General features: G+C 41.3%; 1 protein-coding gene across 1 annotated transcript; it reads right to left on the bottom strand.

Moving 5' to 3' along the window:
* Positions 1-4,427: 4,427 nt before the first annotated feature.
* LOC100343703 (vomeronasal type-2 receptor 116-like) lies at positions 4,428-14,717 on the bottom strand. The gene is made up of 5 exons (XM_051828442.2): positions 14,442-14,717; positions 13,270-14,076; positions 12,351-12,578; positions 11,878-12,001; positions 4,428-6,590 (listed from the first exon to the last, which is right to left on the bottom strand). The coding sequence occupies exons 1-5, from the start codon at positions 14,640-14,642 to the stop codon at positions 5,656-5,658; spliced, it is 2,295 nt and encodes a 764-aa protein (XP_051684402.2). The 5' UTR covers positions 14,643-14,717; the 3' UTR covers positions 4,428-5,655.

Raw genomic sequence — 14,717 nt, 5'->3', positions numbered from 1 at the left:
GACAGGTAGAGGAGTGACCAGGACAGAATCCGGTGCCCTGACTGGGAATAGAACCTGGTGTGCTGGCACTGCAGGCAGAGGATTAGCCTATTGAGCCATGGCACCGGCCAACATCAGGCATTTCTACAGGCACTGACACAAAAGTTCCTCAATGTTAGACCACAGGTGCCCCTTGTATTTCAAGTGTCCTGTGTATTCAGTCATGATGAACAGTTTACTTCATGTTGATGGCTTGTTCATGATCACTTTGTGCCTGACAGGAAGGTGCACCTTTCAATTGTTGGCACAGGATTTTATGTTTCCAAGATATCAAATGGTAAACTTGTCTTTTCAAGTATCTTTTAAATTATTTATGTTGCTTTCTGGGTGAAATAAGTTGAAAATTCTCCTTCTAAACAAAAATGTATTTTGTGGTATATTTTCTTCCTCTTCTTTGTCATTCATCCAGTTTTCCTCTATTTGCTCTGTCCTCTTCATCTCCTCCTCCTCCTCTTCTCTAGAAAGCTGTATATGATCTCTACCAAACAGGCTTTTGCTGACGGTTTCCATGTGGATATGATATATCATTCCATCCTTTATCTCTTCGAACAGGTAATCAGTAGTAAAAAGGTATTCTGACACTGTGAAATCCAACAGCTGGGGGTTTAGTGTCTAAAGCAGTTATTTTAAATTTAATATTGTTTTATTCTACTGTGATTAACAATGGTTTATTGTTTTCCATGAGTCTAATGAGACTGCCTTTTAAGGTCCTTCTTGTGTGATTTTTCACCTGTGAAGTACCTGTGTTCTTCTCATGGTGTCTTCCTCCAATTAAGAACTCTGTCAGTTGTTGTCGCAGCTCATTTGGCTAATCCTCCACCTGTGGCACCAGCACCCCAGGTTTGATTCCCAGTTGGGGTGCCAGATTCTGTCCTGGTTGCTCCTCTTCCAGTCCAGCTCTCTGCTGTGGCCCAGGAAGGCAGCAGAGGATGGCCCAAGTGCTTAGGCCCTGCACCCGCATGGGAGACCAGGAGAAGCACCTGGATCCTGGCTTCGGATCGGCACAGCACTGGCTGTGGTGGCCATCTGGGGAGTGAACAAATGGAATGAAGATCTTTCTCTCTGTCTCTCTCACTGTCTATAACTCTAGCTGTCAAATAAATAAAAAAAGAAGACACACATGCTAGTGGCTATTCATACACAATTGAGTATGACTCAGGAAGTGTTTCTATGTTCTGAGACAACCACATAAAGTTGCATCTCCCAACCAAGTGCTTCTCAGGCTATAGGAGCTGAAGACACTTTTGGAGGCTTTGGGGAGAAATAAGTAATTTTATGAGTAACTTACTACTGAGTTCAAGAGGATGGGGACATTTAATTTAAGATGCCTCAACTGGGGACATGGCTCTCAAAAGGTGGTTGGAATCAGCATGATCTGGTGCTTCTCCACTTATCTTTAAGAATAATGGAACCTGGAGCAGGGATGTGGTGTGGTATGTTAAGTTTCCACCTTGAGTACTTGCATCCCACATGTCGATAGCTTGAGTCCTGGCTGCTCTGATAAAATCCAGTTCCCTATAAGAGCTAAAGGAACTCAATAACAACAAACTAAACATCCAGTTAAGAAATGGGAAATGACTTCAACATGATTTTTCAAAAAGAAGAAACTGAAATGGCCAAAGACACTTGAAAAATTCTCAGGATCACTAGCCTTCAGGGAAAACCACAGTCAGGTTTCACTTCACCAGTCAGAATGGCTCTCATACAGAAATCAACTAACAACCTGTGCTAGAGAGGATTTGGGGAAAAAGACACCCTAATCCACAGGTGGTAAGAATGTAAACTGATGCAGCACTGTGGAAGACAGTATGGAAATCTCTGAGAGCTGAAAATAGATCTGCCATATGAGCCAGCCAACTGACTCCTAGGAATTTACGCAAATAAAAGGAAATCAGCATTAAGAAGGGTCATCCGTATCCTCATGTTCATTGCAGCTCAATTCAACACAGCTAAAATATGGAATCAACCCAGATATCCATCAAGTGATGACTGGAAATGGAAACCATGGTTTATATACTCTAGGAATATTAATCAGCATTAAAAAAAAGAAATCCTGTATTTTGCAACAACATTGGTGAAACTGAAAACCATGATACTTAGAGAAAAGAGCCAGTATCATAAAAGTCATTTACCATATGTGTTCTCTTATCTATCCTAATACATGCCTGAAATGTAACATATTGGAGTAAAATTGATAATTTGCAAGTCCATGTTTACTTATAGCCTTTGTATCCATTTTTGTGGAACAGTGTTGGTTTCTTCATACCATTTGTAGAACATGTTACATACGGTAGGGTTAATCTCATGAGTATAAAGTAAACTAGAAAATAGTTCCTTGAGGGGCCAGTACCGTGGCTCACTTGCTTAATCTTTCACCTGCAGCACCCAAATCCCATATGGGTGTCGGGTTCCAGTCCCAGTTGCTCCTCTTACAGTCTAGCTCTCTGCTGTGGCCTGGGAGGGCAGTGGAGCGTGGCTCAAGTGCTTGAGCACCTGCAATTGCATGGGATTCCAGGAAGAAGCACCTGGCTCCTGGCTCCAGATCTGTGTAGCATCAGCTGTAGTGGTCATTTGGAAGGAAGACATTTCTCTCTGTCTCTCTCTCTCTCTCTCACTGTCTGTAACTCTACCTGTAAAATAAGAAAAAAAAAAGAAAATAGTTCCTTGCAAAAATTAAGAGTGGGGGGCCAGCGCCACGGCTCAATAGGCTAATTCTCCACCTTGCGATGCCGGCACACTGGGTTCTAGTCCCAGTCGGGGCGACGGATTCTGTCCCGGTTGACCCTTTTCCAGGCCAGCTGTCTGCTGTGGCCAGGGAGTGCAGTGGAGGATGGCCCAAGTACTTGGGCCCTGCACCCCATGGGAGACCAGGATAAGCACCTAGCTCCTGGCTTCGGATCAACGCTTTGCACCGGCCGCAGTGCGCTGGATGTGGCGGCCATTGGAGGGTGAACCAACGACAAAGGAAGAACTTTCTCTCTGTCTCTCTCTCTCACTGTCCACTCTGCCTGTCAAAAAAAAAAAAGAGTGGGAATAGGAGAGGGGGTTGGAAGAAATGAGACATTGTGGATACAAGGGAGTGTTAGGTGGGAGGCATTGCTATGTTCCTACATCTGTATATATGTAATTCATGAGACTTGTACACCTCAACTAAAATTTGAAATATAAACATATTGAGTAACTTACAAAAAATAAAATATATTTAAAATGCAGATGTACCAACAAAATATAAGTAATTCATGAACAATGCAAATAGGATATGAGGGACATTTCTGTACAGATAAATATATGACCAGAGGGCATTACAAAGAATGCTAATCAGCAATAAGCATGGACAAACTATTCCACACCAGAAGGAGCCACCACTTCACATCCACTCCATGGCTCAAATAAATTTCAAAATTTTCAAAGTGATGGAGAAGCTATAGAGAATTTAGAACCTTCAAACCATGATAGTGTTATTGTTACAACACATACGGTATGGAAGAGAGTTGTCACCTCCTTAGCAAATTCAACATAAAGTTCATTTATGACCAAAACATTTCATACCTAATAGTACATTCAAAAATTACAAAATACATAAAAATCTTTGTACATCAGTGCTTGTCTCCACATCGCCAAGGTTGGAAACAACACACAAGTGAGTATATGGTTAATTGGAGACAAAATTCAATGAATTACTACAAGGAATTATCAGTTTGTCATGAAAAATGTAGATAGCTGAAATAATGTGGATTCCCCTTGAAAATGACATGCAAAATGAAAGGTCACCTAAAACCACAGAATCCAATACTTGATTTATAAAATACCCGCAGGACCACAAAATCTATGGAAAAAGAAATAGATTGGTGGATGTGTGACTGGCAGGAGAAGGAACTGCGAGTAACCATAAATGGATAAGGAATTTGATTTTTAGTGATAAAAATATTCTAAAATATGACATAGATGATTGTCACACAAAAGAGTGACATGTCTAAATGAAATTAGTTCAGTTTAAAACTGTTACTTTGTTGAATTATTTTCTGCTCAAAATTAAAAATTGTTTTCTTATTTTGGTATTGGCAAAAGTAAATCTAAAGCCAAAATCAATAATGAACAGAAATGAACAGGTGGAAAAGAAGTTTGCAGAATTCTTCTACCTACATATAATTAAAACTTGGTGTGTGATTATCACATCATTGCAAATCAATATGAAATGATATATAATTAAGGAATTTCTGGACAATGCATTATACACATTAAAATGATTTAGCATGTCTAGTGGTTGCACTAAAAGTATCCCAACTCTATTGTAAAGCCACATTGATATAGACACTAATGAATGAAAACAGTAAACAAACTTATAATTCATTTTATTAAAATATGAATATTACAGTGCTGACTAGCTGACAATGCAAATAAAGAAATAAAATTTTCAAGGAGAGCCTTTATCTGTGATGGGTTTGTGTTTGTGAACATAAAACCCAGGCTAAGAAATTTTTACACAGTATTATTTTGAAGAAGAAAGGAGGAATGGGGCCAGCATGGAGGTATAGTGGATATAACCATCACCTGTAACCCTGCCATCCCATGTGGGTGCCACTTCATGTCCTGGCAGCTCCACTTGCAATCCAGCTCCCTGTTGATGATCTGAAGAGTTAAAATTGTATATGTGCAGGTGTAAAAAGTTAAGCTTAAGGTTTAAACCTTCCTGGTGCAGCTGTGAAAATATGACAGAGGTCACATAGTTTCGGATCCCTACTTTTGTGGCTATGATGGTGTAAATGGGGGCCGAAGCTAGATAATTGCTGCCTCCTAGGTACTATGTTCCCGAGACCTTATGACCCTTACCGTTGGCTTAAGGACAGTTTGCTTAGGGCCCTTGCTTAAGGCCCCTTTGATCCTGGAGAAGTTACAAGGCTGCTTGTTCAAGCATTACAGCTGCACGACAAACTCCCTTGCCTTCTCCCAACATCCTACCCTCTCATAATGACCTTTTGGTGGTCCCATACCTCCCCCCTCCCAGTACCAGTTATCTGTCCTGACAAAGTGTTATGGCCTCCTGTGTTTGCCTGCAGGTGTGAGATAAAGTCCTGTCCTAGCCTTGCATGACATCCTGGCTTCTTGTGATATATCCTGACCCCATACCCCCCTTCCCTATAAACACTCATTTGTCCTGCTGTATAAAAACCCTGACCCTCAACTCCTCGATGCTTCTCTGTTCTTGCGTGTTCATGGAGCCCTAGCATGCTGGTTCAATAAACCCCCTGCTGATTGCATGAGAGTGTCTCTTGGAGTCGTTCCTTGGGCAGCGGACAGCTTTCAACCCTAACAGATCAAGAGGAAGCAGTGGAAGATGGCCTGCATCCCTGACACTCACATGGACACCAGAATCAATCTCCTTGCTTTGGCATGAACCATCACTAGGCCGCTGTAGATATCTTCAGGGTCTATCACCAGATGGAAGGTTTTTTCCACTCTCTCTTTTTGGTGAATTTGTCCTTCAGAAGAAAAATATTTTAAGAGAAGTATAAATTGTTCATAAGGAGGTTACATTCTGCAAGCTATTTTATAACTTCAGAATGCAAAATCGGTTTTATAAATCTTACTTTCTCTCCATTGAAAATTGCAAGAACCTTAAGAGCTACTCTTCAGAATGTCTGTTTCCTTGGAAATTATTCTATCCCTTAATCCTTTCAAAGCATTCTTCTCAGGTCTGAAGAGAATAATGTAGCACTTGGGGACAAAGATGCAGCCCAGGAGCCCCGCACTGGAGGCCAAGATGGAGAAGACCTCCACGGCCACCATGACCTTCCCCTTGGTGCTGTGGTAGACAGGCAGGAAGGTCACCCAGACACTGCAGAACACCAGCATGCTGAATGTCAGGAACTTGGCTTCATTGAACGTGTCAGGCAGATTCCTGGCTAGGAAAGCCACAGTGAAGCTCAGCAGGGCCAAGGAGTCCAGGTAGCCCAGGACACAGTAGAAGGCAGTGACTGAGCCCTTGTTGCACACCAGGATGATGTGGCCATGCTCAGAGTGTGCATCTGTGTCAATAAAGGGAGGAGAAGTCCCAAGCCAGATGGCACAGAGAGTCAGTTGGATCAGGGAGCAGATGGGAATAATGGAGTTAGGTACCCCTGATATCAGCCACTGTCTCATCCTTCTCCCTGGGGCAGTGACCTTGAAGGCCAGCACCACAGTGATGGTTTTTGCCAAGACAGTGGAAACAGCCACGGTGAACACCACTCCAAATGTGGTCTGCTGGAGGACACAGGTTGTTGTGTTGGGATGACCAATGAACAGTAAGGAGCAGAGGAAGCAGAAGATGAGGTTGATGAGCAGGATGTAGCTGAGACAACGATTGTTGGCCTTGACTATGGGAGTGTCTTGGTGCTTCACAAAGACCCCAAGAACTACAGCGGTGAGGGCAGAAAAGCACAGAGCTGTGCAGACCAGAGTCATTCCTAAGGGATCATGGTAAGCCAGGAAGTCCACAGTTTTGTGCAGGCAGCGGTCATGCTCTGTGTTGGCATACTGATGATCCAGACACTTCACACACTGGTGCATATCTGGTGAAAAATGTATAATAATATCATCTCAAGTTCAGTTATTTCTGATTAACATGGTCCTTCTGTAATTCCCAACTAACTCTTTTATTTTTTTCAACTTTAATAAATATAAATTTCCAAAGTACAACTTTTGGATTATAGTGGCTTTTCCCCCAATAACCTCACTCCCACCCACAACCATCGCATCTCCCACTCCTTTTCCCATCATATTCTTTTTTAAGATTCATTTTCCATTATCTTTACATATAGATCAATTTAGTTTAGTTTAGGCAGATAGTCCTTATTTGATGTTTAAGACAGCATACATAAATGACATCTAGGACATTATCAACCATTTTAATGCCCATCTTCCTCATGTGAGCCAGAGTTATTACTTCCTCTCCCTAAGTGCCTTCCATACTGATGAGTACATGCTGTTTTTGTCCTAACAAAGACCCAAAGACCTAAGGCCTACTCCCTGAACTTACTCATGGTGTTTTTTTTTTTTTTTTTTTTTTTGACAGGCAGAGTGGACAGTGAGAGAGAAAGACAGAGAGAAAGGTCTTCCTTTTGCCGATGGTTCACCCTCCAAGGGCTGCCGCGGCTGACACGCTGCAGCCGGCACACTGTGCTGATCCGATGGCAGAAGCCAGGTATTTATCCTGGTCTCCCATGGGGTGCAGGATCCAAGTACTTGGGCCATCCTCCACTGCACTCCCGGGCCACAGCAGAGAGCTGGCCTGGAAGAGGGGCAACCGGGACAGAATCTGGCTTCCCAAATGGGACTAGAACCCGGTGTGCCAGCACCACAAGGTGGAGGATTAACCTAGTGAGCCGCGGCGCCGGCTACTCATGGTGCTTTAAAAACATACCTTAACACGTGTCCTATTAACACCAAAAAATTCCTTCTTCATTATTTCTTCAGATTGGGAAGTAGTGATCAAGATGCCAGAGGATTCCATGTGTGGTGAGGGCTACTCTGCCCTTATACATGGCACATTCTTGCTGCATCCTTAATTGAACAAGAGCAAGCCACAGCCCTTGTTTTTTTTATTTTTAAATTTTTATTTAACATATGCATTTTTTCATAGATAGAAATTTAGGAATATATTGATTCTTTCCCCTAAAGCACCCTCGCACCCCATGTGCCATACCATCTCCCTCTCCCTCTCCCAACGCCTTCTTCATTATGGTTCATTGTTAGTTTGATTTTATATACAGAGGACTAACTGCATATTAAGCAAAGATTTCAACAGTTTGTATCCACATTAACACAGAAAATATAGAATACAGTTTACGGAAAAATTTGCAGTCAATTCTCATAGTACAACTCATTAGGGATGGAGGTCCTACATGGGGAGTAATGCACAGTGACTTCTGTTGTTCCTTTAGCAATTAACATTCATGTATGACATCACTGATCACTGGAGGATCTTGCCATGCATTGCAAAAGCTATGGAAGCCTTTTGTGAACATAGACTAAGTCAACATTTTGACATGGCCATAAGCAAAGTGGATGCTCTCTCTGCCCTTCAGAGAAGAGAATATCTTTCTTAGATGACCCTTTCCATTGAGGTCTCACAGAGATCCTAGGCATGGGCTTTTTTTTTCCTGCAGAGTCTTGGCTTTCCTTCCCTGCAATGAGTCCTTATGTTAATGGTACTATTCACTCTGTACTCTCATGGCCTCATCAACCACCCAAGGGTTCCAGTCTTCGTTTTCAATAAGTGTTTTTTATTTATACTTTACTTGAAAGGCTGAGTTCCAAAAGAGGAGAAGTAGGAGGGAGGGAGAGGGAGAAGGACAGAGGACAGGGAAAAAGAGAGAGGGAGAAAGGATGATATGGAAAAGGAGAAAGGGAGAGATATACCTCATGATTCACACCCCAGATGGCTGCAACAGCTGGAACTGAGACACTCTGAAGCCAGAAACTGGGAACTTCTTCTGGGTCTCCTACATGGGTGTGCACTCAAAAACTTGACCCATCTTATGCTGCTTTCCCAAGCATCAGCAGAGAGCTGGACTGGAAGTGAAGCTGTTGGGACTGGAAGTGGTGCCCAGTTGGGATGCTGGCATCACAGCCAGAGGCTTAACCTACTATGCCACAGTACCAGCCCCAGGTTCCCACTCTTAGTAACATGGACTGGGAGATTTACTTTGTGAATTTTGGGTGCACAGAAAGCACACAACCATCTCACTAAAGCACATCTCTCTTAGATAGCATCTGTATTAAGTCATTCTAGGTGCAAGCACTGATTGAGAGAACACCATTAGAAGGCAGGTTTTCAGGCCAGTGCCATGGCTCAATAGGCTAATCCTCCGCCTTGCGGCACTGGCACACTGGATTCTAGTCCCGGTTGGGGTGCCAGATTTTGTCCTGGTTGCCCCTCTTCCAGGCCAACTATCTGCTGTGGCCAGGGAGTGCAGTGGAGGATGGCCCATATCCTTGGACCCTGCACCCACATGGGAGACCAGGAAAAGCACCAGGCTCCTGGCTTCAGATCAGTGCAATGCGCTGGATGCCATGCACTGGCCATGGTTGCCATTGGAGGGTGAACCAATGGCAAAAGGAAGACCTATCTCTCTGTGTGTCTCTCTCTCACTGTCCACTCTGCCTGTCAAAAAAAAAGGCAGGTTTTCAATTTCCAGAGAAACACAGAAGAGCTGTACACTTGATACCAGTTGGATTAATTGCCACCCTTGAGCATGTTTCCATCAAGGAACACACTGGGATGCTGCCTGTAATCAAAGTCAGTCTGTAGCTCAACTTGAACCCTATTGGCATATTTCTACTTTCTTGCCATTTTTCCTTGAACATGAATTTTCTCTCCAGTTCTGTCCGTATTCTCTTCTTTTCTATATATTACTCCATTGCTGTCTGATGTCTCAACTTGTAGATGTCTTCAACATTTAGTTAGTCTTACCTTTGGATATTTCATACTTTTGAGACATTACATGTGCCATCTTTCATTGCTTCATTTTCCATAACTGGTAATAAAAATAACTGTTCTGTGTGTTTAATCTTGTATTCCAGCTCTACATAACTCAATTATTGATTCACTAATGTCATTATACCATCCCAGGATCAGTTGAAAATGATGCCATTTGTATATCTTCCTATTTAGTAAGTTGCATGTCTTTCTTTTTTGATAATATGCACAGAGCAGTCTCCTAGATAATTTCCTACAGAAGTTACATTCTTTCTTCAACTTTGTATTTAATCTTCAGCCATAAGTTCCATGTTTTTTAGCATTCTAAAAATACTCTTCAGGATTGAAAACTGTTCCTTCTTTTCAGCATTTTTGAGATGTTTTGTTCATTGTTTACAATTCTTAGATCACTTATATTTTATTAAATGTTTTTCTGCAGTTATGCTAATTCTTATTACCATTTTTCAGAGACTATAAACTGAATTACATTGCATGCAAAGCTTGGGGCATGATGTAACCTATTTTAAAAAATACTGTTGGCCGGCACCGTTGCTCAACAGGCTAATGCTCCGCCTAGCGGCGCCAGTGCACCCGGTTCTGGTCCTGGTCGGGGCGCCGGATTCTGTTCTGGTTCCCCTCTTCCAGGCCAGCTCTCTGCTGTGGCCAGAGAGTGCAATGGAGGATGGCCCAAGTACTTGGGCCCTGCACCTCATGGGACACCAGGATGGGCGCCTGGCCCCTGCCTTCGGATCTGCAAGGTGCGCTGGCTGCAGTGCACTGGCCATGGTGCCATTGGAGGGTGAACTAACAGCAAAAGGAAGACCTTTCTCTCTGTCTCTCTCTCTCACTGTCCACTCTGCCTGTCAAAAAATAAATAAATAAATAAATAAATAAATAAAATACTGCTAAATTTACCTTGTTTTAGATTTCAAATGTGTGAATTTATTTCAACAACAGTGTCTTACAATTTCATTTTGCTCAACCATCTGGCAGTATTTGATCAAACAAGTTAAGATGATGCTGTAGAAGAAACAGAATTTTTGCACTCACCTGTTCCCTACAGGAATTCAGACAAGATTTCCTTTCATATGTGAATGTTTGGTAACAGTCGTCTGAAATTTTTTATCACAATAAAATTATTGGGAATTATTTTAATAACTGTGAGGATATTTGGATTTTTCAAATATTTCTTAATATATTTCATAATATTTCTATCTGGAAATTCCTGAATTTGTTCCATATTCTTCAATGTATCACCATTAAATAATTAATATTTTCTAATATTAGTATTTTTTATATCTGCAGAGACCTCCTCAGCTCTCTTTGTTCATACACACAACACACACACAGTGTAATCCTGATTTTGTACTGTTCCTTCTTGCTGAGGTTCATATAATTTGCTTTTTTTTGATCACCAACTTTAAATTCTTCCAATTTTTTACTTACTTCAGTTTCCTATAATGTCCACATTCTATCTTCAAGGACTTGTGTTGAATTTGCTGTCACTGACCAATCTTGCTATGCATATTTTTTTTACCATGGATGTCAGCCTGTGTTTTTTTGAAACAGATTTTATACATGTGTATATTTCTGTAGACATATGAAGGTTCTTGAAGATTCATATTTTGAGCAACAATGATTTTTCTCAAAGAATAAGGTTAGCCCCATTTATGATATTTTATGAGTATTATCCCTTGCTGATTATAATAATGTCTTATTTCTAAGATCATTTTGCATATAACACATAGTGCATTAGAGTTGTGCTTTCTCACTCCAAGCATGCTACACTTCAATTTGGTGAAAGTAGTTTTACTATACATGAACAAGGAACACAGACATGAATTTACCTATACTGAATTAGCACCTACACCACACTAGTGCCAGGGATCGTACTCTGTTGACAGAATCTGTCACTTTCACCAATAAGTTTAAACAGATTAGAGTGATACTAAAAATATGGTGAATATAACTACACATACAACACAAGCAAAAATTGAAAATCTTCATGATACATGTGATGATAGCCTATTTCTGCTTCATGGAACAAATCTGAGAAATCCCACACTGCTTTATGGGGTGAATATTCTCCAATATTGGTTTCATTCATGTTTTACTATACATATCATCCTGAACTCCAACATGGTCAGCCTTCCAGTGACACTTAGTCTTTCATATGATTTCACAAACACTACATGAAGTAGAATGTAGTGTGCAAAGTTTTATTCTTTTGAGGATTCTTGCTGATTATAAGGATTAATTTCTACTGAAGGAGGGAAGAATTTTCTCAGCAGTCATATTCCACATTTTATCTTTCCATGGAGGATTGGAAATTCTAAGAAACAGGTGTTAACTTCTCCATGAGGCTGGCATTGACTTACCTGTCTGATTGGAAATCTCATTCTCAGGACAAGGTGTGCAATCAAAACAACAGGCAGGCTTTCCCTCCAGAGGGGCTTTCCTGAATCCAGAGCTGCAACTCACACTGCATACTGAGCGTGGAGTCTGAGCAAAATCAGATGAGCATTGGTCAGAGTTGGGACTGTTTCTTAAGTTCCAAGTAGAGGGTTTCCAAGTCCTGAACAACCTGTTCACTTAAACTGTAAACATCTATTTCTGACACAATGACAGCATGCAATTTGATTTTCTAAATAAATGGAATCAAAATATGTGGAGGAATGAGTGTGTGTACTGTCCATCTTCAGACACTAAAAATATAAGAAAGTATTTAGATTGGAAGAGGAGTGGTTAATGTCTCTAAATGTCTTATCAATAAGCCATTCTGCACATACTCCCTTAGCAGTTGGGGGGGTAACAATGTGTCGTGTGAACCTTATGATCAGGTCCAACTTACCTCTGTAATTCCTGTGGCCCACTCTATCAAATTCTCAGAGAGAGACAACTGCTGGCTCTGTGGAACATATGAGGAAAACTTTCCTACTTTAACCTTATGTCCAACACCATACGGAAAATTCCAGAAGTTTAGAATGTCGTATTCAGCTTCCAAATTTCTCTTGTGATTCAAATTCACTAGGTCACCAGCAGGATTGGTAAATTGGAGGTTCTTGAGAAACGGGTGCAACTGAAAAGATGCATCATATTCTCATGAAGACTGCCCAAATGATAACACACCAAACCCAGGTTAGAGAAAGCCTCTGTTTGTCTGTGATCGCAAATAAACAAAGGAACCTTTTTAGAGCCACCAAACCAAATAAAATAAAAAAAAACTCATCAGAACTACATCAAAGTAAGTACAACTTCACTCATTTTCATCCAAAAACAAGGGAAATCAAAAGTTTCTAGCTGTGATATTCAGAGCATTTCCAGCTGTGGAATCCAAGCTACCAACACTCACTTATTTTCTCAGTGTACCTAGGACAACAATCTGTAATAAGGTTAGCAGAATAAAAAATTGTGCAAATTATATGAAATCTCTTCTATTCATTGTAGATGAACATCCTCAGCAACAATTGACACTAAAATATAATTATTATACTGTTGAGATTGAAATCAGAATGACACAGTCTAGGTATTGCAAATCCAATATTAAATTGACAGGATGGGTGAATACTCTTTAAGACACAGCATTAATGCTGAGCCAAGTTACTTTCCCACTTGTCAATGGAACCCTGTCTTTAATGTCATATTATAGGCACAGGCTCATTTATATCTTGTGACTGGAGAAAGGATCCTAAGCTACTTGGATTGAACAGCTGCAGGAGCTCTTAAGGGGATCACTTCAGGAGTACATGTCATGCAATGGAAAAAATTACCTGCCAGGGAGAAAATGCCACCTTTGCCCCATTGTTCCCTGGCTGCATTTCTACCTCTTGTAGAAGCATCTCATGTATACTGTGGGCCACAGCATACACAGCATTGTATATGTTGTAACTCCCATCACTCATGGCCGTATCAAAATGATGCGGAGGCAATGATTCCAAGGAGGCATTCAGTGGACAGTTGTGTAAAGTTTTGCAGGATGCCCCTGAAACTTTGCAATCAAAAGCCAATGACCAGAATCTAGAGAGGTAAATGTCTTCTGGGTATTTGGAAGGGTTAGCTGTCTGAAGAAAGTTTTTGAAACCAGAGATCTCACTATGGTGGTGTGAAAAAATGAGAGTCCCGTGGAATGAGTGGAGCAGGAAATGTCCCTCAGAACTGGCAAAATCCCACTGTGAGGTTGTGACCCAAACTTTCCAGGTCATTACACGTTCCCATGTTTGAAAGCTGACACCTATGAGTGAATCAGTGACACAGAAAAGAATCACCACATTTGCTGATGATTTTAGGATCTGGATATGATACAGCCTGCCGAATGAATTATATGACTCCTCAGTGGCTGGGATCAATTCCACAAAGTCCACACAGATGCCATTCTTCTGCATCTCGACTTTCAAATTGGACATAAACTGAATACCTTTTGGGAGGTCTGAGATGGCCAAACCAACCCAGGTCCAGCTGAAATGAAGCATCAAGGAGACCATGCCATGTGCCAGAGAAGTGTCTTTGGGGGCCATCTGATAGAGGGAAGGAAACTGACCACTGTCACTCAGAAGAGGTTCAAAAGACCCAAGAGTCAGCTAAAGGAAAATGCAAGAAATCTGTGTAAGGTTATTGCCATAGTGTGCAATCTTATTCCTGAAGAAATTAAGCAGATGATGGAAGTGTCAGAAGATTTTAGAATATTTCATTTTTCTCATCCCTCCTGCATAACTTCCTAGTTCCTAAGACAGTAGATTCACAGCTTGAGGGAAACATTTCTCATTTTCACTCACACACACCTCTGCTTCAGAATAAATGTGGCTAATCCATTTATCCTCTGCATTCCTTCTCTTTACATCATCCCCTATGGCAAATGTATAAGGTCACTGTCGCTTAAATGTTTGGGTCAAGTAAGGCACCTAAGTAGTTGTTCTTTTTCCCTCTCTTTCCCTTATACACTCACCTGTGGAATTTTGTAGAGTTCTAGCAGTGTCCCTATTTGGACAGCAATGCTTGTTCCTGATATTATGGCTACAGACTTGCTCTGTTTCCTACACGTGTAATTAGGAACATCCTCTTCCAGTCCTGCAAGCCAGATGAAGGGATTCTCCATCACCCTCATGTCACTGTGCATGACATTATAGAGATCAAATCCCAAGGTCATGTTGGGTAAAATATGTGGGTTCTTGTTGATTTCCTCAATGGCAAAAACCAAGGCCAGGACATACTGGTAGTTTTT

Source organism: Oryctolagus cuniculus (assembly GCF_964237555.1).
Source record: "Oryctolagus cuniculus chromosome 16 unlocalized genomic scaffold, mOryCun1.1 SUPER_16_unloc_1, whole genome shotgun sequence".
NCBI lineage: Eukaryota > Metazoa > Chordata > Mammalia > Lagomorpha > Leporidae > Oryctolagus > Oryctolagus cuniculus.
This window is presented reverse-complemented; position numbering and strand designations above follow the sequence as displayed.